Consider the following 26313-nt stretch of genomic DNA (forward strand, 5'->3'; position numbering starts at 1 on the left):
ATGTATAACTATACTTATATTTCTGTGTGTGTAAGTCTGAAAATATACACAACAAATGTGACAGTCGCTGGTATGTAATTGCAAGGGACCATGGTACATTCGGGATGAAGAGGCCACAGGTCAGCATGCCGTCACCAGCAGCTCTGTAGACAGCAGAGCCGAGGAGGGGCCATTGGTTCTAGGAGCAGGGCAGGCTCCAGGGGACACTCACAGCTGTGATCTGAGTGGTGCTACTCTCTGACAACAAGACTTCTGGAGGTCTTGATCACTGTAATTTAGACTTCAAGAGAAACAAAACATCTAACAGCAATACCTCATAGCAGGAAAAACTGGCAACTGAAATTTTTATAATTTACTGGTGGCAGGGTAGATAATAAAGGTGCTTTGCAGAACATTTAATAATCTACATCTTCGCAATCTAAAAACCCTTTTCACCTTCACAGTCTTGTCAAATCCTGACAACACCAGTTTGCTCAGATAGGGTGAATTTTGAGGAGACTAAGCTGGAGAGGCTGAGAGATGCTCCTCCAGCAAGGGCACATCCTCTGGCCTTCACAAAGAGAGAAATGGGGAAAGGTTGGCATAATGAGAGTACCCAGCTGCGGTGCTGTGGGCCACCACTGCAGGTCATCGCGTGCGCCCGGCATCTCCATGGGCCTCTCCATCCTCCTCTCATCCGCCTCTCTGGCTGTTCCTCCCATGTTCCAGTCACCTATAAAAAAATCACTCCCATTTTCAAAGGGACCAAGAAGGGGGTGCCAGCTTCTAGCGGAGTGGGATAAAAAGACAAATGCAGGAATGGTCAGAGACCATCCATGGGCTACCTCAGCCCCTGGTGGCCTCTGCATTCCTGGCCCACACGGACTTCCAAGCAGCCTCAATGCTCCTGCGTCTGCTCACTTTAAGGTCTTGTCTGCTAGACAGTGATAGTCAAGAGTAGACAACTTAATTCCTGTTATTTCACTAGATGGTTAGGATTATGTTATCCTCAATAACAGAGATTCCTGACCTGTTAAATGATCTTGTTTCTGGAAAGTTCTCAAGGAACGAATTCAACAACGAGAATTTCAGGAAGGGTGAGAAGACATGATAAACTTCAATCCCACCAGGTACCTGGGTCTGGTGCACTGATCCTGGAGACTGTGGCTCTGTCTGGAGGGAAGCCGCCTCGAGGTGGCAATGTGGGAACTTCCCGCCTCCTCTGTGGAGGGCGGTCACCAACCGCGCCCAGTGGGATCTCTGAAGCACATTTCAACAATAGCGATGACTCACTAGGGACTTATCTCTCCTATAATAATATTGGGAAGTTAAGAAATCAGCTGAAACATTTGAAAGGACTGCATGTTTACCAAGTTAAAGGTCAAGGGGTCAGGAGATCACATGCGGTCATCAGGAGTCAGAGGACTCTCCTCAGGAGTAGCCCCAACACTGGCTGCTTCTGTCTTAAGGATGGCAGGTACGGGACCAGCCTGCTATTTCTTCTTTCTTCTTTTGAACTTTCACCTCTCCGTCCCCAAATATTCAGCTATCACAAGTCTGCTTCCAAGTGGAACACAAGTCCTTTTGTTTTTATTTTATTATAAGGGCATTTGTGCTTATGAAATAATAAGAAATAAATCTATAGTATAGATATAATATATGTCTCTGCCTCCAGTTCCCGGCAGAGCTCCTAAAACCCTTGTAATTTGCTAAGTGATAAGAGCACTAGGAGCATCTCTTGTTCTAAACCTCTACACATTTGGTAACCATAAATATCACAAATGAACGTTTTCTGCGATGATAAAAAAGACATACATGGAAGAAACACACGGAAGGGTTTTTCCCTACATAGGAAGGAAAAAAAATCTGATTTTTTTTCTATTATAGCTTTTTCTGGATTATTATATTTTAAACAAGATATAAGTAAAATGCCAGACAATCAGTAAGATTTCAGAATCTCGATGTTCTTTGTAACTCAGATCCCTGGTCCATAGCAGGTTTCTCCTTTCTGAAAAGGAGCTGCCAACTGATCTCAGTTTCAGCCTGTAATTTCATGTCAATCAACAAATTTGTATTAAGGCCCCTGTCCCAGTGCAAGGGACACAGTGATAATGAAGAGAGAGAAAGAGACAGAGAGAAAGAGATAGAGACAGAGAGGGACAGAGAGAGAGAAAAAGATGGAGAGGGAACGAGACAGAGAGGGAGAAACAGAGACAGAGAGAGACAGCAAGGGAGAGATAGAGAGAGAGAGAGAGAGAGAGAGATGGAGAGACAAGGAAAGACAGATCAGAGAGAAAGAGAGGGAAAGAGCAGAGAAGGAGAAAGAGAGATGGAAAGAGAGAGAGACAGACATGGAAGGAGGGAACAAGAGAGAAATGAAGATAGAGACGAAGATAGAAGGCGAGAGATGGAGACAAAGAGGGACAGAGAGTGAGTCAGAAATGGAGAAAGAGACATCCATCCATCCATTACTTTATCCAACAGAATAATATGGAGGGAGAGGCACAGCATTTTCAGAGCAAGCTCTTGGGCCTGTTTGGGGTGCTCCCTTCCGGAACAGAAAGAGGCACCCTCTGCTTTTAGACTTAGAACCACCAGAAGCAAACTTCTGGGATATTTTTAATCAAGAGATCTATGAATACTGAGAGGCAGTATCAGGACGCACCTCTTCATGATCAAGATTTTTATTTTTATTTTTTTCATGATTAAAAATGTGTAGCAGTTATTTGTTCGGTTCTTAAGTTTTTTCATGTGGGGGTGACAAGAAACTAAAATTCTAGACATCTGGAAACTCTCCTCCTGGAAGTGCCCCATGGGAAAAAACCTCCTGCTGTTACCAGGATCATGGCTTTGAAAGAAGTCCATGGAGTCAGGTGCATTCAAAGGGGGCTGAGCAGGGCCCTGAGGGAGCCTCCTCAGTCCTGGGTGTCTATGGATTGAACCAGGACAGGGGTGTGTGTTAGTGTCCTGGCACTGCCCAAATGAAGTACCACAAAAAGGGGGCTTGAACAACAGGAATCTATGTTTTCACAGTCTGAAGACCAGAAGTCCAAGATGAAGGTACCGGCCAACTGGTTCCTCCTGAGGCTATAAGGCCTCCCCGCAGCTTCTAGTATTGCTGGTGCTCTTTGGCATTTCTTGGCTTCCGCTGCATCATCCTGATCTCTGACTTCACCTTCCATGGCATTCTCCCTGTGTGAGTGTCTGTGTCCAAATTTCCCTTTTTTTATAAGGACACCAGTCACATTGGGTTAAGGGCTTATCCTGCTCCATTATGATCACATCTTAACTAGTTACATCTGCAACAAACCCATTTCCAAATAAGGTCACCTTCTGAGGTCCTGGGGGTTAGGACTTCAACACATGAATTTTGGGGGGACACAACTCAACCTAAAACAGAGAGAATATGTGCTAGGAATGGGGTGGAAGAAGCCTCTGGCAGAGGCAACCTTGGTTTCAAGAACTTTGTGGACAGCCTTGTGGGGATGTGGCAAACAGGTGCAGAGAAGTGGGCAGGCCCCAACTGGAGCTACAAATTTTATTGCCTGGGGAGCAATTTCCAAAGCAAGGTTTGAGTACCACTAATAGTGGGAGCAGATTTGGAAAGCACTTGAGCAAGCTTTATTTTGTCATGTATTTGTTTAAATGGGTAGGGAGAAAATGTAACTAGCACATAAACTCATGAATGTTTTGTTAATGAATCGGACATGAAAAAGTTGGTAAGTTTTTAAAAGTAAAGCTATTTTAAGAAAAATATTAATAGCACAGATCCTACATGGACATAAAAACCCACCTTGATGTAGCAAAAATCTGCATGGAGGCATTATGCGAGTGGCCAAAGTTTGGTGTGGACTGAATGTTTGCGTGTCCCCCAAGTGTGTGCATTTCTGTGCACTTCCGTGCATTTTAACTGGGACATTTTTTCAACGAAGTCCTGCCCCTTTTAAGGAATTCCTCACACAACACAATCCTTTTTGTGGAAAACCACAACGGCAATCCTAAACGCAGGGTTCTTTTGTTTTGTTTTGACATATTGTTTTGAGTCTTCCTATTTTCTTCTGTATATGTGAATCATATCTTCAAATACCCAAATTTGCTAGGTTAAAGAAAAAATTATTATTCAATTAAAGAAGAAAATTATTCAATGACACTTGTTAAGGAATGGTAAGGCAGATTCTATTCAGGGGGAGCCATCATGATGGGTGTAGGGATAAGACCCCATTTTTTTCTTGCAATGTGGGAGAGATCAACCTCGATTCTTAATATAGCATGGGCAAATTGGAATGTATAGTCATGGAGCAAGGTGAGTGTCTGTGGATGGAAAATTGTAAATGGAAACATTAGCTCAACATCAGGGGTTCTAAACTGACCTAACAGGATTCTTGCTGAAGGCAGCCGGGGTGGGCAAATATCACCTGAGAGTTGTAGGGAATGAGGAATCTGATTAGATATCAAGGATGATTAGATATGAGAGCTAAACCAACTTAGCAGGATTCTTGCTAAAACTAGGCAATGCAGAGATGAATGCACAAGTCAAAATCGAGACCTAGTTGAAATTCAGGGGAGCCAGAATAGAGTTTGGTCAAGGAGAGAATCTTTGTCACTTATTTGTGGTTGCTTTGTCAAACGAAATCAAAGGATGTGAATCATGAATCTAATTTTTTTAACTTTCCCTAGAGCTTTTTAGAAACGAGTCCTGAAGAAAATCTGAAACTGGTAATGAGTTGGGCAAAACTTGGGACCAGCCAATTAGAACGTCAGCATTTGGAAGCACATAATAGATACCCCCTTATAATTCTCATATCCACAATTACCATGAGACATATTTTAGGGATCCATCATCATAGTATGTTGGTCTATTTCTGTACAGCTACCTAAATATGTATATAATCCAAGAAACCCTAAAAATAACCCCCCCCAAACAAGAAGTCATATTAATGGAGGAAGGATGCACTCAAAGAATCCTGTCATATAACCTATTTTATTTTCCTTGGCATTAAGACCCCTTATGCAAAATAAATTCCAAGGTTAAAAAAAATTTAACAATGGGTTTGAAAGTAGGTCTGGTTATTATTCTAAGCTCTGCCAAGCATGTAGTTTGCCCTTGGGCAAGTTTCCTTAGCTTATCTGTGTCTTAGTTTCATCATTTGCAGAACTCAGGGTAAGGAAAATCCCTCCCTCTCATTATTATGGATCAGAAGGCATGATTTGGTCCTTTGGCAAAAAGGAATGCCTCTTTCTCAGGACAGGTAGAAGTCATTACTAGAGTGTGTATCTTAAATAGATATTAGATTAAAAACAGCATGATGTATAAAAAGAAAAATGATTGAATTCTGGAGTGGATCAAGGTTGAAATGAGTTTATAGAATATTTCTACGTTTTTTGGTCCAAACAAAAAAGTATTGCTTGAACTACTGAAATAGTCTTTCTTGCCTCATCTAGTAGATTTGTAAACTCCTTGAGAGAAGACAGATTCTAAATATCATTCATTTCCTATTTACTATTAATTGCTCACTGAGTCAAAATACTTGCTACTTTTCTTCACTATATGTAGAGCATTTCCCAATGTGTTTCCTTCACAATGGTACTCAACACATCCATTGTATGAATAGATGACTGTTATTTGTTTATACCGTAAGTTAACAATCTCCCTTTGTTAGGTGCTAGGTTTCTAATTTCTTATTTTATTAACTAATGCTGCAATGTGCGATCTTATGCATCAATATTTTCCCAGACAGTTGGTTATCCACTTACAGTTGATTTGCTGTGATTTAGAATTTTGTTAAAAAAAAAAAAAAAAGGCAACACAATACACACAAGGAAAATGACATATACGAATCAAACTATATGGTTAGAAAAGTACTGTAAATTAATATCCATAAACAAGTGGATGATAAAAAGGGGGGGGGCGGATTCTATGGAAGGTAACCTCATGGGGTGATCTAATCATAAATTCCTAACTGGGTGGGTAGTCACACAACAAGCCTGTAACTTCTTTAGTGAAAGGTTTTAAGCCAGTCCATTGTTCTTTTGCATTTTAACACCCCTTCGAAATATCAGAATACTCCTCGATGGGGGTATTAACTTTCAGGAGAGCACATAATCTTAACTATCCTGCAATCCAGTCCCCACCTCGCTTTTTTTTTCACCTCCATGTAATCTCCCTTCTGCTCTCGCCTTAATTTCAAATGTATACAGGAAGCTGCAAAACTTATTCTGTAGAGCATGTGAGATATTTGCTTCCTAACATTATCAGTTAGGCTCAAGCTCTTATAAAAATTCTCCACAGGTTTGGAGGTTCATAACTTCCACAAAGGTTAATAGTTGTTATCCCTCGAGAATGAAATTTATTATTTTCACGTATTATTCATAATCAGAAAAAAAGTTATTTAAAAAAAGCAATGATTCTGTCTTTGATGGAGAATTTAGTATTTCTTTGCATGCAGCGATATCTTTCTTAGTATTTTTGCTGTTCGTTCTCAAAAACTTGCAGCCCACCTCTCCAACCCGCCTGCGCCCTAGGGCAGAAACCAGGGGAACAGATCCTCGGTTCAGCAAAGCGCTAGGATCTCACATCTTAGGGAGCAGCCGTCTTCCGGATATTAGTAACTGGGCAAATTACAGGCGCGCGGCCTTAACCGAGTACGGGGCATCCCACATACGGGGAGGTCACAAACCCCAAACCTGAGGGTCCAAGACTTCTAATTAACAGAAATGGGCTTCTCCCCTGGGGTCCCTGCCGTTGGGCTGCCCCACCAAACGGTCAGGACACTGTTAGGCCTGGAGTCTGGGCATGGGGAGCAGCTGAGAGTCCACCTAACCCACGGGGCTAGAGGGCCGCCTCGGCCCCGCCCCCGGCTCCAGGCCCAGGCTTCAGGCTCCGCCTCCCCAGGCGTCCGCCGGATCCCTAGCCCCGCACGCCCGGGCGGGTCCTGCTCCTGGCTCCATCCCCTGCTGCCAGCTCCACCCCGGCCGCCTCGGCACTGCCTCCATATCCTGGATCCAATCCCTGCTCCCTGCCCTCAGCCTCCGCCGTTTGCCGCGGCTCCCGCCCGCTAGGCCCCGCCTCCACGGCTCCAGTCTCGGATCCAGACGCAGCGTCTCCAAGCGCCGGGCTCAAGCCGGGCCACTGCAGGCCCCGCCCCGCCCCATCCCGGTTTTGACAGGCCGCCGCAGGCCCCGCCTCCAGCCCCGCCCCCAGCGCGCGCTCCGCTGGGTAGCCGGCGGGACGCGGCGGCGGCAGCGCTGTTCCAGCTTCTTTGTGTTTCGGCAGCGGCGGCCTCGCGGATCCTCAACGGCGTGTCCTCTCGGCCCGCCAGCTCCCGCTCTTCGGTGACGGACCATGTCGGCGGCGGGAGCGGGCCCAGGCGTGGAAGCGGGCTTCTCTAGCGAGGAGCTGTTGTCACTCCGCTTCCCGCTGCACCGTGCCTGCCGCGACGGGGACCTGGCTGCGCTATGCTCGCTGCTGCAGCAGACGCCGCGCGCCCACCTAGCCGCCGAGGATTCTTTCTATGGCTGGACGCCCGTACACTGGGCCGCGCATTTCGGCAAGGTGGGCATGGGCACTTTAAGGCGCCATTTTCCACGGCTTTCTTTTGGGGGATCGGGGAAGATGGGGGATGAGGCGCAGGGGGTGCGAAGCTTGCCAGGAGCGCGGGGCGGATGCCAGGTTGGCAGCGACAGTGCCCAGAGGCTTTGGGGCACAAGTGCGGCGGCGCAGGCGGTCGGGGCCACGAGGTGGGCCTGGGGCGTCACGGGAACGCGGGGCGGAAGCGGGCCCGGCGGCGCCCCGAAAGGCCTGGGGCGCATGTGCAGCGGCGCAAGTTTCAAACGGGGGTGGCCTCCCAGAGGCGCCGGGTTCCCTTAGGCGCCGCCCCTGGCCGAGTGAGGATTAGCGCCTGCGGCCGGGCGGGAGGTTCGGGGTCCATCCGGTCGCCTGTGCTGAGAGCCCTGGCCTCCTGCGGCCGGCCGTCTTCAGTCGTGGTGAAGAGACGAGGCCCTCAGGGTGGCGCACGGGCTGCCCGAGTACCACCGGTGCCTCGGGGGAGGGCTGCGGGGCTGCGGGGCGGCGGCGCTCGGGCCCTGTGTGGCTGCGGGGCCTCGGAGGCCTCGCGCTCCCTCTGACGGCCGACACCCAGGGGAGGGTTACAGGCGCCTGGAGCGACGCCGCGCGCAGTGAGGATTGATTGGTCCCGTTAACTTCCCTAAAGGCCGAGGGGTCGCCGGTGCACAGCCGCGCCCGCTGGGGCTGTAGGGCATCCGCGCGTTTGCGGCGGTGGAAACCCCTGCCTCCGTGCTTCTACCAAGGGACTCCTCTTCCGCTCTCCCCTGCTCCATGGCCCCGGGGTACGCCCGGTCCCGCTTGAACGAGCGTGAACACGAGTTATCCAGGGATAGTTTCACTGTTAAGGTGAATGTTGTGTTTCAGATGATTTCGGTGGTGGAATAAACCGAATTGTAAAGCACCAGACCGTTGTGTAAGATGAATAGTGACAGTTATTAAAATGCTGTTAGGGGATTTTGTGTAGAATGTTACCTGTATGCGTCTAAGATTCTTATCTTGCCCAGATTTAGTAAAATCAGTGATGGTTGTACTGTCTTGGATCTAAATTATTGTAAAGATGTTAAATTAGGTAGAACAGCCCCCTTCCCTTATCACTTAAAAAAAAAAAACTTGGGAAGAACAGTGCTACTTAAAGTTTTTAAAGAATTAGGTAACAGTTTCTTCATCTGTGCAGTAAATTAGGTTATTCGATCTGGGAAGAAGTGGGATTCACGTGCATTTCAAAAGTGATTGCTGATTAATTAAGATTTATATACTAAAATTCAGGAGCGTTGAAAAATATTTTCCCTCCGAAATGTTGAGATTAGGTTAGAATAAATATTTTTGCAGAAATATATGCAGGATAACGTGAAATCATTTCAAGAAGATCTGAACATCTTAATATTTTTATCACCAGCTGATGAAGTTGCTTTACTTTGCTCTTCTTGGTGCTGCATTCACACTACAGTTGTATCTTTTAGGAAACAAATTCTGATTCTCGTCATAAAATGGAAAAATCAGAGGTGTATTTTGTTGAAAGAAATGAAAGGGAGCTATGACATTGGGGGATCAAGCAAGTAAGTTAATCAGCCAGGGCTTTGAAATCCCTTGGCACCAGTCTAAAGGTGTGCCACTATAGTACAGGTCGCTGAAAATGAGCCCCCGTGGGAAATCAGTCTCTTAACAAACAAAAGTAAAAGAACCCTCTTTCGTGCTCTTCTTCCACTATCCTTGAATGTGGAGTTCCCAAAGCAGTCAGTAATCTGAAGCATTATCTCCCTCCTTAGTGCATCTTGCCCTGGTTTAGTTTTACACTAAACTGTAGGTAACTCAAAGCATTTTTTGTCCCTCTGTGTTTTGGGGAAAGACACCCTTGTAACAGGCAAGGACAGCTTTTTTGAAATGGCTTCCTTATTGATTCTCATCCTCTCTACCTTGACTGAGAATGACAGTATTGTATGAGAATCCAGTACACCCTGTAAGATGCTTAAACCTCATTACAAGTGGTCATTTATAATAATTATTTACCAACCCAAGAGTGCCTTCAGGTGTCTATAGGGATTAATAATGGTCATAACTCATTTAAAGTGTTTAATGTGGTAAGTCTCATGTTATGTGTATTTTATGACAGTAAGAATAAAACTGAGTTTTTGTAAGTCTCTACTTTTATAGAACGTGAGTAGTAGATTAACTTCAGAGGTCAAATGTAGCAATTACTAGTAGCAATTACTTTAAGCTGTCAATCATTATGCCTGTATAGTTTTAGATACAGAAGAGGCCATAGAATACATTGTTCAGTCAGAGAAAAGGCAGAAATTAGGCCAAGGATTAAGGGCTACAGGTTCCCAATGCAGGTACCCTTACCACCACCCCTTGCAAACAGCTTCCTTCCTTTTACATACATTTAAGCCTACATCGTTCTTGGCTGTGCAAGAGCCAACTTAGCATTTAGCGTATTCATGAACTATTACCAGCTTTCAAGCTTGTGTTCCTAGATATGTGCCAGTTGTGCGCAAGTTACCTAACCTTTTGCAAGGTTTATTTGTTCCCAGAGTACTAAACATGATTTAAAACCTTTAATTACACTTTTCTTATACAAGCTCTTTTATGGAATATCTTTCCAGATTTCCAAACCAAATACCCTAAATTGAGCCAATAGGTAAAGATTTAAGTCCTGGGAGCTCTCAGTTGATTTTAGGATTGATTGTTTTTGGCATACCAAGTGATTTTCTTCCTTGTTTTATTTTGTTGTATTTAACACCTGTTCATCTTAACACTAGCATTGGCACTTTCATCTTTTACTCAATGCATCGATACTTTATAAAAATACACCGAAGTTGTTTCTTTATTAGCTGTCACTCCCAGATTCAGGTTCCTTGAAGACAGAGATCATGTTTTAAATCCAGATACTTCCAGCTCTGAGAAATCCTCTCACAAAAATGTTGATTGCAGTGATCTGGCCTTTGCAAGGATTGGCTTAAATTGAAAGAGGATCAAAGACCTGGGAGTGAGATGGGAATATAGCTATATGTTCTTCATGTGAGGTCTTCTTTCTGGAAAAGGAGGATTATTTGCGGCCAGAGCTCTTTCACTAACAGCACTGTGCTTCGTAGGGGAAAACAGGGCAGTCTGAGGTCCAGGATCCATCAGGTGGAACAGTATAAATTTTTGAGAACAACGTGCCTTCTTGGACAGTGCTTGGCATATATGGTAGGCACTTGATAAATGTTTGTTGCCTGTGCTGAATTCTTTTATCTAGAGGTTGGTATGATGTTGATAACCTGGCTGCAGTCATGTTTTGACTCACCTATCTTAGATGTAGAAGGAGCCATAAAGAGAGGTCTAGAGCTCAGCTATGCTCTAGGCCTTTTTTACACTGTTTTCCCCCCTATACAAATGGTTCGAAAAGTCTTAAGTCCTGCCCTTTCAAGACATCTTTTCTCTAAGAAAATAATCTGGAGGGCAGGCCTCGATTAAGAGTTCATCTAATGCTGCATTGTATAAAGGTGTAGGGTACAGTTGTGCAGACCACAAAAAACAATCTTTGACTATGAAGAGTTTACTATGGCTACACAAACTTTTTTAAGTTACCAATCACTTGAACATTTTTATTCTTTAGTATGTGAAAGTGGCAAAACCTAGTTTTGATAGAAGTCTGAATAATGCGATCTAAACTTTTGATTTTGTTTTTTTTTCAACTGTAGGAAAACAAAATATTTAAATTTGTGTAGTGTTATTCTTTTTGACTTCATATTCCTATGTGTCAGCTTTTTATAAGGAAAAATGTTTAAATGCCTTTTAAAATTTGTATGGTATTGAGGAGTGACTTACTTTGTTCCTTTAAACCAAAAAAAAATTAGTAAAAAATGCCACATCTCCATTATAGAATTTATATTATGTGTAATATTTAATAGTGTACCAATATTTATGCATGTTTCAATACCCCTTCCTGCTGTTTTCAAAGTTGGAGTGTTTAATCCAGTTGGTGAGAGCTGGAGCCACACTTGATGTCTCCACTACACGATATGCACAGACACCGGCCCACATTGCTGCTTTTGGGGGACATCCTCAGTGCCTCATCTGGTTGATTCAAGCAGGAGCCAGCATTAACAAACTGGTAAGAGAGTGCCAGTGATTGACTTGGTTTGAGTTTTAAGTTGAAGCCTTAGAGTTTGGTATTTCTACCTGTGGGCTAACTGGAATCTATGTTTATTGAATTGACTTGTGGGTAATAGGTCCTTTTATATAGCAATGCTTTCTGTATTCTCACCTGTTTTGTGACTTAACTGTGATCCATAGTGACCCAGGGTGATTGCCCAAGGTTACAGCCAGTAACTGAAAGAGTCTGGCCTGGAGCCCAGGTTTCATGTCTACCCTGCTCACAGCAGCCTTAGCTTCATTTATACCAATTGTGAAAACATATCTATGCTAGCAGAAGAATGGCTATTAAATCATCTCTGGTTAAGTTAGCCTTAGCAGATTGACCAACGCGAGGTAATATTGTTTCAGATACTAGTTGGGAGTGATGACTAGATGCAGATAAGTGTCATGTAGTAAGTGACTACTGAACACAAAATGCAAGGATTTTGTATTTAAGCATACAAACATGGACATGAGAGTGCCAGTTTTTTTCATGGTGTGTTTTCAGAATTCCTTTCACCCACAAGAGCGCTTATCTTAGGGAACTCACTTGCATGGACAGGCATTTGGTTTTAAGACACTCTGTAGATAAGCTGACCTGAGCATCGTCACTAGACTTAGCACGCTGCTCCAGGATTGATTCATCTAAAGCACCTGTGCAGTGAGCTTTGTAGCTCTTCTTTATGGGTTTCTACTTTTCTCTTTGTCCTTCTTCCTATTTTTTTATGCTGTTTCTTCTAATAATCATCAAGGACCTATTGTGTGTAAAGGAACTTTATTTCCTCCTTTCTGCTTTTGTCTTTCCTAAGATTCATTCCTTGATGATAACCATTGGGAGTCCCTCTCCTAAAGGTAACTCAGCTACCCCACCTACAAAGCAAGTAGTTGGTGAAAGGTGTTTTCGCAGTGATTTAACACAGGGATCAGTGGGAAAGGGAAGCAAGGGATAGAAGGGTAATTTGTTCTCCATAATAGGCTTTTAGTAGAGAGGATGGTAAAGAGAGAGTCCTGCATTTTAGGCCTGTTTCTATTACTAAACTGGAACTCAGGAGGTGATACAATATTTAGGCTTACCATCCTATATTCCTTTTTTTGTATCCATGCATGGATACCTTTATGTATACAGACTTCTCTGCAGCTGTGTTACTTTTATCCACCTATTCAGGAGTCATAAATCGGCAACTGTTTACCATTATTACATAGGTGTTGTCTGTCTATTTTATTTGTCTCATTCTTGGTCCTACATTCTCCTCTCTTTTCCCTGCCTTCTAGTAGTAGTAGTAAGGGCACTGGGGCTTGATTTCATACTCTACTTTATCTCTCTGGCCTTGGGCAAGTCATATACTTGGTCTCTAGCTCAATCTCCTTATCAGTAAAATATGGATAACCCATGAATGGCAGTAATTAATACTTAATATGGAATTTAAGTACAGAATATTCTGTATGTTAATTATCATTTAATTGTTACATAGCATCTAATTTTACAGCTAAAGAAATTGTTTAACACTTCTTTTCAGACCTTTCAAAATCTTGAAGCCCCTTTTTCATATGTTTTTAGCAGCTCAGTATTTTCCACAGATAAAAAGTTGGGCTACATCACCAACCCTCACCCCACCGCCGCCCCACCCCTCTGCCTGGGCCCTCCTCCCTTTCCCTGAACTGCTCTGCATAGCACTGTGTGGAAATACCTTCTGAACTCTGCTCCCAGGGCAAGAGCCCACAGATCCCACTCTCTTCTCACAGCCCTCTCTGTATTTTAACTGCTCACCTGGCTCAATATCCCAAAGTACTCTCTTGTACAAGGGTATTGCTTGATTTCTTAAGTATCTTGGCATTGCTCCTGAATAGATCTCAGTTGGCTGTGGTCTCGTGTGCTGAGCTTCAGTCCAAATCTCAGATGTGGTCTTGCTCTTTTAGATAATAAAATGGTTGGACTGCTGTGACAGGCACCCAGAGACCCCAGAGGTCCCAGTAACCCTTTTGTTGGCTCCCTCAACACACTGTTGACGCATCTTCACATGGACAGTTTTTCTCATTTCCCAGATAAATCGTTGTAAAGCCAGATCCAGGTTTTTCTTATTCTTTTTTTGTTTGTGTGCATGTAATTTTTTTTGAACCTAGCACAGCATTTCTTAATTACATTTTGTTATTTTTAACCCATCTTCTAGTTTTGGGGTATGTTAACTAATTACTAAGTATTCTAAGTTCTCATCAAGTTTAATAGACACTTTCTCTGCTATCTCTAAGGATGGCATAAGGGGTTTCTGAAACTTAGATGTACTGTCTAGAAGCTCAGTGTTCTAAATTTACACAAAGAAGTGAAGTTAGTTTTCAGGTGACTTATTTTTGTAAGTCTATAGTGACTACCCATGAGTATCACTTCTTTGGTTTTGCAAGTCATCTCTTTAAATAACCCCTTCTAGAATTTTGCTGACATTCGATGTTGCCTTTTTAGTTTCTTGTAACTACATTAGAAATAAGATTTTTCTTAAAATTCAAGATGATTTATCTGTCTTTGGATTTCTGGTAATCTCTCCTCACTTTCCTTTATTCCTCAGTTTGCCAACAATAGTTCTAGAATCATACTACAAACTATTTGATATTTTTGAAATGTGACTGGTCTTGAGATGTGAGTAACCTTAAAATAGCTCTTTACTTGTATTCTCTTGCTTGCAGTTTTCTTCAAATAGCATTTATTCTGCCTTTCTCAGCTTAAATCAGCAAAAACCTTTTTTCTTATTACAAAGATAGCTTTAAAAAACCTTTTTTTCTTTCTTTTTATTTGTAATCATTTTATGGAGTTTTGCTTTCGGGGGGGTTGTTTCTTTGTTTTTGTTTTTGCAAAACCTCATCAAAATCTCAGTTTTTCTACTTTTCCTGTAGAAAATTATATGTAATTTTTATTTGTCCTTGCTATGTACCTCCTCTGTTCCCTCCCCCATTTTGGGGGAGGCTCAGAGGATAGATTTTTGTTTTGTTTTGTTTTGTTTTAATCAGAGTTCACTAGTTAGTTCCCTGTATAGCCACATGATTTTCCGTGTTTCTTTCTTTACAACTGAGATTATTCAGTTTAGAATTTTACATCACTTTGGAGCATTTTTAAATGTACACACTTTTCCCTCCATTAAGCAGTCAGGTCTTTCATGTTATATTTTTCTGTAAGGTAATCAACCTACCGCTCTTTTTACTTTAGTCCTCACTTCAGTTTTTCCCCATGTGAGTAAATATACATTGGTGAAACTCAAATATAGACTGAATATATAAACGAATTGTTTTCTAAGTACCACACACTTTGCGCTATTACCCTACTCCTGCTTTATATCTTTATACCTTAATTATGTGGTAGTCTTCTGCCAATTTCAGCTTCAGTGACAATTGATTCAGGAACTGTTGCTGCTTGGCCACTTGGAATTTCCCAGGCAAAAAGTCTTAAATCAATTTTCTAGCAGAAATGACTTCCTTCTCTTGATTACTCTATCTTTCTTTACCTCTTATTCACCTGAAAGCCTATGAATGAAATTGTATTTCAGATTTTTCTCTATTCATAGAAGTGTAAGGTAATTCATCTCTTTTTTTTGGATGATTGCATTAGTCTTCAAAGTCGTTTCCTTGAGTCTACTGACTTCCTCTGCCTCCTGGCCATCCGGAATGTACATGCTATCACTACTGTAGAGGCCTCATGATTTTTTGTTCTTGACCTAAGAATTCAGGAGAATGAACCCCTTCCCTGGTCTGCTTTTATTTTCTCTTCACGTCACATTTTTTCATATTCTACTTCAAATTTGGTTCACCATATTGTTTTATTTCAAAGATGAATGCAGTGGTGCATGGTCTTTGTCTTATTAGATCTGAATATTTGTGCGTGCCACTTTTTGTTGTTTCAGGACTGTGAGGGCGAGACTCCCATTCACAAGGCAGCTCGCTCTGGGAGCCTAGACTGCATCAGTGCCCTGGTGGCTAATGGGGCTCACATCGAGTAAGTGTCTTTGTTTATTTTTCCCAACCAAAATGTCTTCAAGGGCGTTGTGTTTAGAGATAGTATTTAGAGCAAGCAAAAGTCTTGAATTTTGTTTTTAGTATAAGTAATGTAATTTTGCTTTTTAGATCAGGTAGTGTTAGTGAGCAAAATTATTGGATGGGTTAAATGGACCACTAGCAGAAAGGGCTTTAATTTCATAGCGCTGTCAGAATTCTTGCCATGAGAGCATATTAGGATGAAAAGAACATTTAACTAATTAAATTTGGAGGCCTACATTGTTGACTTTGCCACTAACTAGTTGTATCACCTTGGACAAGTCTTCACTTTTCTTTGCCAAATTATAATTTTAAAATGAGGGCCTTGGATTAGAATATTTTTCAGGCCTCTCTGGCTCAAAAAATTCTTGCAGACACTTAGCTTTTCTAAATTTTTATCTCATCTTTTAGCAGATGTGAGAACATTAATTTTTAAAGCCATTATGACTTTTAGTGATTTATTGTAGCTCCTTTTGAAAAATAACTATATACATTAAAGACTTCAAACTCTCTCTGAGCTTTTGATACTGTTGGCATTATTTTAGCATATCTTTGTTTTAGCCCAGTATATCAACTAGCTTATTTGTGATTTGCTAGAATGATAGTAATATTTAAGTGTATTAATTTTGCAGTGTCATTTTGTATGTAAATCATTAGCTAGCCATGACATTATACATTTGTTTTAGGTATTAAATTCATTTGTATTAACTTTCTGTTAAAGATTTATATTACAAAAATTTTTCTTCCGCAGTTCACAGCATTAACAAAATGGATGCGGTTTTCACCCTTAAATGTTGAGTGTAAGCTATAGAGCTGTAATAACCAAAATAACTATAATATTAGTCTTTTTGTTTTACCTTGGGTGTCTTGATTATTTCATAAAAATTAATTTCAGACCACTTTATTCTAATTGGAAATGTGAAATTTTAGACTTTGGGAGAAATAAAACCCACAAAACTAACTTAGTTTAACCCTTTGGTTTCCACTTCATTGTTTTGACTCTGTATTATAATAAATATTGCAAATAGGTCCTGGACAGCAAAAACGTATAGATTAATACAAGGCCTATCTAATATCTGGGGCTGTCATTAGGCTCTTAGTATTAGAGCTACTGTTTCATTAAATATTACTGTTAGGATTAGTCAGTAGTTTGGGCTTGGATCATTTACTTATATAGTGATTTAGTATTATAAATATCTGTATTAACTGTTACATTGCAGGGAACCTTGTGACTTCATTTGTAGTTATGACTTAAGGTAATGTAAAAACAATTGAATGTATATTATACAGTGTTAAAAAACATTGAGATGATTCTCAATGAATTGCTTTAAAGCAGAGATATATATGCAGTTTTCTTAGCTGTATTTAGATTAAAAACTCAAATCTTTAATAACAAGCTGATTATAAAATACAGAGTCATATAAAATGATTAAATTGCTTAATTGTCATTTATTGAAATAATAATTAGAAGTTGATCTTTTTTAATGATTTATTTTTCTAAACAATACTCTTAATTGGTCCTGAACATTTTATTACTAAGATGTTAGTTTTATTCATTTTAATGGATAGCTTAATCCTCTAAAGCCAATAAATATCTATTGCTATGTCCTTTTAATAGGTGTCTTATTAAAATGAGATCATTTTATTTACAATTCTGTCCTTGGTTACAGGACCCTCGAGTGTCTCTTTTCCACCAAGTGTGACTGAGCATGGCCTCGAGTGCCAGTTTGTTTTTCCTTCTCAGTATAGAGCCACTCCCTCGAGACCCTGCATTATGGTGATTTCCCTTGACTGAACTCTCAGATATTTTTAGAAGAAATAGCCTGAGCCACCTTGCCAAAAGCGACTCTTAAAATTATGTCTTTGGCCTGGAGTTAGAGCACAAGTGATCGTTATTTATTGCAATTGTAAATGGGGTTATTTAGATTTAACATCTAGATAAAATGTCAGTTTTGCCAGTAAGCTAAATTGTAAATTGCTTTTGATATCTGTTCTGCACATTTTTATAGTTTAACAGTTTTAGACTACCAACAAATAGTTCAATTCCCCCAAATTATGATACTTAGATCTATTTTACTGTTTGTGATAATGCTGCTCATATGGTAAAGTGTAGTCCTAGCAAATAAAATGCTTTTTTCTTTTAGAAGATCAAGGAGCATATAATTAATTTAAAGTTATTTATTTTTTTCCCCAGTTCAGAATGGGCCAGATTATTCATTCTTCATATTACATGTTATAATACTTAAAAGATAATATGAATTTTTTCTTTTCCTGTGAATAGATTAAAAACTGTCTCAAACCAGTATTTTATCACACTTGGCGGTATTGAATAATTTTGTTATTAATTCCTACTTTGCCTTTTGTATATCCTCTGCATAAAATGGCCAAAGTCTTAAGTTGCTGCTTTTTGGTCATTGGGTAGAGATAATGGTGAAGGCAAGTGCACCACACTTCTGTGGCTAGAATGGTTGTTATATAACTAACTTGTCAATGTAGGCTGCATCTGTAAGATAACGCATGTCAACTGCTGTGCATCGTATTACATTTTCTAGCACCACACGTGAGTATATTAATGGAGTTTCTTTTTCTTTTCTTACTTTACATCTTAAGTTTTGGTGCCAAGTTTTCTTTTCCGTGTGAAGTTTTCTTTCTACTTACATGATGATCATTATTATATACCATTGTTTATGTCTAAAAATAAAAGTACACAGGATTAAATGTCAGTTTTGTGACCTTTATACTTTAAGTGTTTGTATACTTTAAATTATCTAAACCTCTATAGATGCTTCTCATTCTCATTTTTTTCTCAAATATGTCAAGTGTAGAGTTTTCATTAAGTTAAATTGTCATCATCAGTTGTGCTTGTATGGCAATTTAATTTTTCGTTGTAGCAAACACTTGCTGTTTGTTTCACACAGGATTTTTGATTGGAAGAAGGGCATATATTAACATGGAAAAGTTGCCTCGTTTTTTTTTGTTTGTTTGTTTGTTTTTTGTTTGTTTGTTTTGCTTGGTCAAATTAGTAACAGTGTACAATTGTCTTAATGTGATTTCGGGGGAAAAGCCCCTTGAAGACTTGCTATCTGCTGGTAATTGAGACATTTTTACTACTAACATTGTAAAGTGCAGATTTCAAGCTTTGGATTATCTTTACTTTTTAGTATTTGGGGATATTTTGGCACCAGTTAATTTTGGTTACTTTGTTTTTTTGTTTTTGTTTTTGTTTTTTGAGAGAGATTAAAGTGGAGCATGTTTCCATATCAACCAGAAATTAAGGTAGCTTTTTTTATGCCTCGAGTTAAAGGATTTAGAGTGAAACCAGAATTACTTGCACCTCAAGACAAATTTGCTAGTAGTCCATTTTAATAATCACATACAGGTACCAATGTTTAATTAGGTTACAACAAAGTCTCATAGCTTTTTATAGGAGAGCATTTCTGTAGAAGTCATTAATTCTGTGGTAACCAGATCTTCTAATGGGCTACATATATTTTAACTTAATTGTTTTTATCCCAGGAGGAACTTCATTATGATAACTAGCAAGCTGGAGAAGCATCTATAGCCTTATATAAACAAGTTCAATGACTCACTCTAAAAAAATCTTTCTTGCCTAATTTAGAAAACAGGCACACTTGGCTGTAATAACAAAAGTCTAAATGTGATCTTAATAGACGTTTTAATGTTGCAAAAATATATTGATTGCTTTTAGGAATTTTTAGGAATTTTTCATTGAAATGGAGTTGGTTTAGTTTGGTTCATAACTGGTGGCCATATTTATGACCCATCTTTATTTGTTTACCCATAGAGCCGTGTCGAGGCAAAATTTCATTAGGGCAAATTATGTGATGAGTGTATTTTTAATATTAGTGCAAGAAGTTTGTTGCAACCTTTGCCCTTGACAAAATGTAACTCAGATTTACTTTATTAGCCATTCATTCATGTTTGAAATTTGTGGTTTCTTTTCATTTGTTCACTTTTTTACCCTTCAGAATAATAGTCCTACTATAAAATTTATTAGAATTATAACTGAATTAGTGGTTTCTGATCTTGGAGCCTTTGCATTCCAGTCATCCTTATCACCTCCTCGTGTTGCTTCCCTTACCTATTAGAGTGTTAAAGCAAGGTGGAGGAATCACTTCCTGAGATAGCTAGTAAAGTTCTGCTGCTGGGCAGGAGCAGATGGTGGACTGATGATATTCTAGAGTTGTTGACAGTTTTAATTTAGAATTTGATTATTTTTCATGCTTGAATAACATAGGTTTTAATATTTGTTTAACCACTGCCTTTTTTTTTTTTTAAGTAGTGCTTTCAAATAAAACCTGTGATTTCTAAATCCAGATATAGTGGGAACATGTTAAATATTTCATCAGACTATTTGAATGATGCTTTTATATTTTAATGTATACAAACATAATTTGGGTTCAGTTGCAATGTAAAATTATCCTCACTAATGTTGAACTTGAAATGAAAACTTGGCACCAAATTTATTCAGGTAGAAACTTTAAAAAATAGTTTCTTCCTATTGTTACCTAATGAATATATTTAAGAAAGCCTTCGTAATTATTTGAGTTTGGATACCAAAGGGTTAAAAATACACGTTTTTCTTTTACTGAAGAAGTTTTAGATGTTTGCTAATGTTTTATTTGTACAAATGGACATTTAGTAATGTTTTTTTATCTTTTTTTTTTTTTTTAATGATTCCATGTATTTGCTTATTCCCATCTAGGAATAGTTACTAATGTACAGCATACCAAATTTTAAAGTAACCAGAATCGTGAGTTAATGGTTTTTAGTCCATACTGTTAAATTTTGTTGAAATATTGACATAATTAAATTGGCTTCATGCTAAAAATTAAGAAGGCAGTATTTTAGAGCAATAGCTCTTGGTCAAGGAGGTCACATGACAATGGCTTATGCTCAATAAATGTGCTTCTGCACCTCATGTATGTATATGTATTTTTAATCCAAATGTTGCCTGCAAATATGTGATCCCTTATTATTTAAGTTTCCTGTTTTATGAACCATTGCCCGTTTTAAATCACACAGAAGATTCTGAATCTGTAAAAACTACACATGTCAATGTTTTACAGCTACGTAATTCGAATTGACTTGATTTTTTCAAGTAATCCTAGAAAGGGGGAGCATTCCATATAGAAACTGCTGAAACTGCCACAGGTGCTTCTCCGAAAACCTTACAGTTGTGGCATTGAATGTTCAGTATGGCTTCCTTTCTTCACACGAGGCATACTGTTGAGGTATTTGTTGCGGTGATTGGTTTTAATGCTAATCTAGGAATTCAGATATAGATTCTTTAGATTTGCATGCTTTGTTTACCCTAATTTATGATATCTACCTTTTATTTGTAAACTAACAATAGTTAAGTCGAGATCAGAATTTTAACAGAGATATTATTTATATTAAAATTGTGGTTATCTTTTATTGTCACATGGCATTAACAAAAAGAAAAAACATCCTTAAAGTGATGTGACAATTCAGATTCTAAAAATTATATTTCAAGTATTTCCTGATCCGTGGTTTTTCAAATTAGAAAAAAAAAATTTGTTCTTATTAGAATGGCTTTTCATATATTTGAATGCTGTGACACTATAAGTGGAAAATAGATGGGGATTGGCTGACAGAAGAATGAGTTTTAAAGTTCTTTGAGAGACATTCTTAGGAATAATAAATTTTAATATTCTATTCAGGATTTTATTACAGAAAATAAAGTACATAAACATTTATATTTTAACTTTAGTAAAGTTTAAAAAATACCAGTTTGATTTATTTTGCCAGTTGTTCAGCAGAACAAATAATTTACCGTGAAGACTTGTAGAGCCTTCCATGTTTTCATATTCCAATTTTGAAAGAATAGTAGGAACTATTGGGAGAAAATGGATGGTTCGTTCAAAGATGGCTTTTCATGTTGTTGACTGTTACAGAACCTAGAACCTGCAGAGATAAACACAGTCATAGCTTCCATAATAAATTCTAGCAAATTAATATTACCAGTCATGTCAATGTTCTTTTAAAGAAAATCAGTTCTAAAACTTAAGCAAACTAGATAGACCCCATTTGAACACCCAAGTTGACTGATGTCTAATTTTTTTAAACCTCTGCCCATTTTCAAAGATTTTTAAAGTGGATATTGGGACCAGAGAGGGTAAACTAAAGCCTTAGAATGGCCTAATATGAGACCTCTCTTGTTTTCAGAAATGGACAAAGAAAAATTTTACAGTAGCATGGTTTATGGTTGCTCAACTGCATCAAACTGAAAACACTAAACTAGCATATGTTTTTGAAATATTTAGTCTAAAAATAATGTCTGCACTTTGATTACTACTCCAATTTTCATGCAAAATTTAATTTTTGAGAATAATTTTGAATATTTTCTTCCAGATACCGTAAATTTCCCTTTGGACTAGTGTGTATAATGACTAGTTCAGAATAACTTTTGCCTTTACCAGCACCTTACCTGAGGTCAATAGGAGAGGCCAGCAGTTAGTGCACTGTGGCCATATCACACACACAGTAAATGAATAACTATTGATCAAAGGGTGAAGGCTTATTAACTGTTTAAAAAGTACTATAACAGAACAGACTACCACATTTGAATGTGAAGTTACCATAGAACCTGTAAATCCTGTCACACTTAGGTGCCAGGCGCCTAATGAATTTTAGGAAAATAATGGAGGGTAGCTTAGGTTTAATATCTACTTAAACTTAGAACACTGGATAGATTTTGAAAGTTATAAATTGATGTACATTTTAACTAGAATTACTGTTCCAACTTAGTTAAAACAATTAAAATCAAAATTGGAACATGTTTAACATGCGTACATGAAAAAATAATTTAAGGACCCCAGTCTCTTGTTAAAAATTAGTGTGTTGAGAATGGTACCATTTAATAATTATTTTGGTTTTTACTTGGAACCCCATGTGATTTTCAGCCTCTATAGTACATTTGAAAATCCTCTCTACTTATTTAATATTAAAAAGTTGTTTAGGAATTAACACCTTAAGGACTGTTTTCAGTGTATTCATATTAACACATTGCCTTATTCAATTGTAAGACACTTAGAACTTTTAACAGAAAACACTTAAATGGAATAGGAATCATTATATTCTTCATGTTCTCTCGAGGTCTTTTATTTTACATTCTTCTAAAGTTTACCCTTAGATAGTTTTCTTGGTATTTAACATTTTTCAATTTAACAGATTGGCAGCTTTTTAAAAATTATCTTTTCGTTCGAATTGAATCGTGCATAAAATTACTACCTAGAAAGATTTTTTTCAGGAACCCATAGAAATATTATCAAGAATAGAGGACTAGTTACCAATATCATCCATTGGTTGAATGTTACTAAACAGATCCAGCCTGCTGCTTGTTTTTGAATGGCCCATAAACTAAGAATGATTTTTACATTTTTAAATGGTTGAACAAAAAAAGAATATTTCATGACAAAATTTTATGAAATTCTAATTTCAGTGCTCATAAAAAAAGATTTGTTAGTAGCTAGGCTTAATTGTTTACATATTATCTGAGGCTGCTTTCAGGCTACGGTGACAGAGTGGTGTAGTTGTTATTGAGACTGGCCTGTAAGGCCTAAAAGGTTTACTTTCTAGCCCTTTACAGAAAAGATGCCTACCCCTGGATTAGATGATCCCTAACATTCCTTTCTGACCAGTTTCTGTAATGTGCACTCTGTGATTGAGCAGCCACTTGTACATTTTTAAATGTGAGCAGAGCAGAATTAGAAGTTAAGCATCTCACAGAGGTAGAGAATGGAGTAATGAATGTAGGTAAGTAAGAGTAATTCTTTAACAGTCATTGTATGTCCTAGATTCTGAGTTCTGGTCCCCCAAAATTATGTGAGGAACCAGTAGAAATTTGGTTAGACTTGTGATTGTTTATCTTACTTGCTTGGTCCATACATGGGGAGTACATAGCTTGAATTGGCTATAGTTCTTTTGAGTTTTGAAGATAATGCCTCTCAAAACCTGTACACTGTGTAAGTTGAGTGATGTGCAAGTGTTTGCCTGCTTTTGGTACGGGGGCAAGCAGGGCAAGGAGACAGACGTTGGCAGTATTATTATCTTAAGTCTATACTTACGTTCTGGGTCTTTATCTTTTCAAATTTTTAAGAGTTAGATTTAATTTTCATGTGGCAACTTCCACATTCTTGACAGAGTAGACCTTTTTGGACCATTTTCACTTGTGATATCTTCTGAAAATAAAATACACCATTTAAAAATCATCCAGCTATACAATCACTTGAATCTTAAATTTCAACAATATGTTGATATTAAAAATTAAGAATATCATCATTTTGTATACTATAAGTTGCTCTAGCCAAACTTTGGTGTTTCCTTTCCATTTAATTTATAAAACATGTTAAGAAATTCTAGAACAATATTTATCAATTCACAGCCATGAGGTAAAAAAAAAATGTCACCTTCAGTCCCTAGTAGTCATGCATCCAACTGCCTTAAATGTTTAAGGAAATATTATTTTTAGGATTCTCAAGTCTTATCTCTCTCATATCTGATCAAATTGAGTTTGGGCTTTTGCCTTTCTTCGAAATGTATAATACATTTCTTTATCTCATGCTTTTAAGACGTAAGGACATGTTTAGTGATTGTCCAAAAATACATAGATTTTTCATTTCTGAGATTAGAATTTTATGAGTGTGATGTCTGGAAATATGAATTCAAGGCTTATTGTTATCTTTAAAATGAAAAACCCCTGTTCGTCCCTGCTTCTGTAGTTTCCACTCTGAAATGTCTTTCTTTTCTTCCCATTCACATTAACCTAGGGAAACAAGTATCTAAGGTTCTGCATTGGTTATTTCACTGACACAAAATAAGGCTTGTATTCGACATACCTTTACTCTGTCCACAGCATAGCTTGCTGAGTAGGTATGGGAGGTGTCTTTGTTGTTTCGTACTCCAATTTCAGTTTATTAATCTGTAGCTAACCCGTTTTGCTTTTTTTGCAGATTTATTTCACAGAGCAGTGTATTTTCTTCCAGGGAAACTTCAACATGGAGTTGCTTTTCTCTAAATTGTTGTTTCCTAATTAAGGTTTATACGCTTAACTGGTTGTTATATTCATCTTACTCAGATCTTTCACTTATATTCTGCCACCACTTCCTCCTTTAATCTGAATCTTAGCTACTGTAGAAGACATCAGATCTTGACTTGTTAGTGTTACTAGCCCTGTGAAATGTTGATTCTTTTCAATGGTAGGCCTAGGGCTTGAGTTCCTAGGACAGTATTAGAAGGTTTTTACAGGAAACATCCACTCAAATACTCTAGAAGGCCAAAATGTAATAATCCTGCAAGTTTTCCTAGGTAAGTCCAAAAAATCAAACAAATAAAACCCTCAACTTTTCAGATCTCCAGTCTGATGATAAATTTTCATGTCAGGACATCCTTCTAAACTTCCACTTATAGCGTCACATTTAGCATAAAGTCTGGCTTGTCATTAAGCCAGTTACCTTTGTTTTTAGGAAGCCAGTTGTTATGAATGCCATGGACAATTTCAGTACATGTTTGTTTGTTAATGCTTTTACTCAAGCTAAAGGAATGAATTATTAAAATTAAGTGTAGATATTATAGAATTCAGATTAAGTCTGAAGTTAGCATAAATTTAGGTTCTTCAGACTAACAAAAAATGATTTTCAGAAGTTAAATAGGAAGATGCCTTTTTTAAAGTTTAGTATATTGATTTTTAAATTACTTTCTCCCAAATCTTGCTTAATAATCAAATGTGCATAAGAAGTTAGTTACAGAGCTAGGATGAGTAACTCCTTCTTTAATGAAGACTTGCTGTAAACCTGTATACTCTTTCATAACACCTTCAGATAGCTAGTCAGTTCAGCAGGAGCAGAGACCAGATGAAAATGCTAATGGGATGTAATTCAGTGTTTTTGTGTCGTACAGCCTGAGAAATGCCAGTGGCCTGACAGCAGCAGACATTGCTCAAACCCAGGGTTTCCAAGAATGTACCCAGTTTCTCTTGAACCTCCAGAATTGTCATCTGAATCGTTTCTATAATAATGGCACCTTAAATGGGGGCCATCAGAATATATTTCCTAATCATGTTAGTGTGGGAACAAATCGCAAGAGATGCTTGGAAGATTCGGAACCCTTTGGCGTGAAGAAAGCTAGAACCGAAGGTGAGACCACATTGTGGGTGGGAAAGAGCAGACTTGTTTCCTTCCTTTAACATGTTTTCTTTTTTATGGCTGAAAGCACCTTCGAGATGAGACCTTCACTTAAGGTGGTATTGTGCCCGGAGGATTCTGGTGCAGTGATGGTGGAGTTTTTCCTGTGTTGCCACTTTGAAGATTGGCCATTTAACAAAAGGGGAGGATATAAGAGGGCAGTGTTGACAGCTCAAATGTTAATGTGTATATATAACTTTTCTGCACACCCAGGTTTACCTGCCGTGAATTAGAAAGATTTTTCTTGTTTATTGTACCTGTTCGAAATATAACTATTAAAAAAAAAAATCTGCCACTGTGCCTGATTTTTTTTGTTTCCTGTAAATTTTTCTGAGCTTACAACAATTGTTGGTCTGATAGTAAAACAGTTTCAAATCCAAGAACATAAATGTTTGCTCTACTGTTCCATTT

General features: G+C 38.7%; 1 protein-coding gene across 2 annotated transcripts in view; it reads left to right on the plus strand.

The window, feature by feature from the left end:
* Positions 1-7179: 7179 nt before the first annotated feature.
* The window catches only part of ANKRD10 (ankyrin repeat domain 10), a 31877-nt gene continuing 12743 nt past the window's right edge, over positions 7180-26313 (plus strand). Inside the window, exons 1-4 of one of the 2 annotated variants that reach the window (XM_016145271.2) lie at positions 7180-7531; positions 11487-11639; positions 15547-15638; positions 25619-25854. In XM_016145271.2, the coding sequence (XP_016000757.2) occupies positions 7322-7531; positions 11487-11639; positions 15547-15638; positions 25619-25854 (691 nt within the window). In that variant the 5' untranslated portion in view covers positions 7180-7321. Of the gene's footprint in view, positions 7532-8178; positions 8390-11486; positions 11640-15546; positions 15639-25618; positions 25855-26313 lie in introns of those variants that run through there. The other variant, XM_016145272.2, reaches the window with a different exon arrangement.

Source organism: Rousettus aegyptiacus, unplaced genomic scaffold (assembly GCF_014176215.1).
Source record: "Rousettus aegyptiacus isolate mRouAeg1 unplaced genomic scaffold, mRouAeg1.p scaffold_m13_p_11, whole genome shotgun sequence".
NCBI lineage: Eukaryota > Metazoa > Chordata > Mammalia > Chiroptera > Pteropodidae > Rousettus > Rousettus aegyptiacus.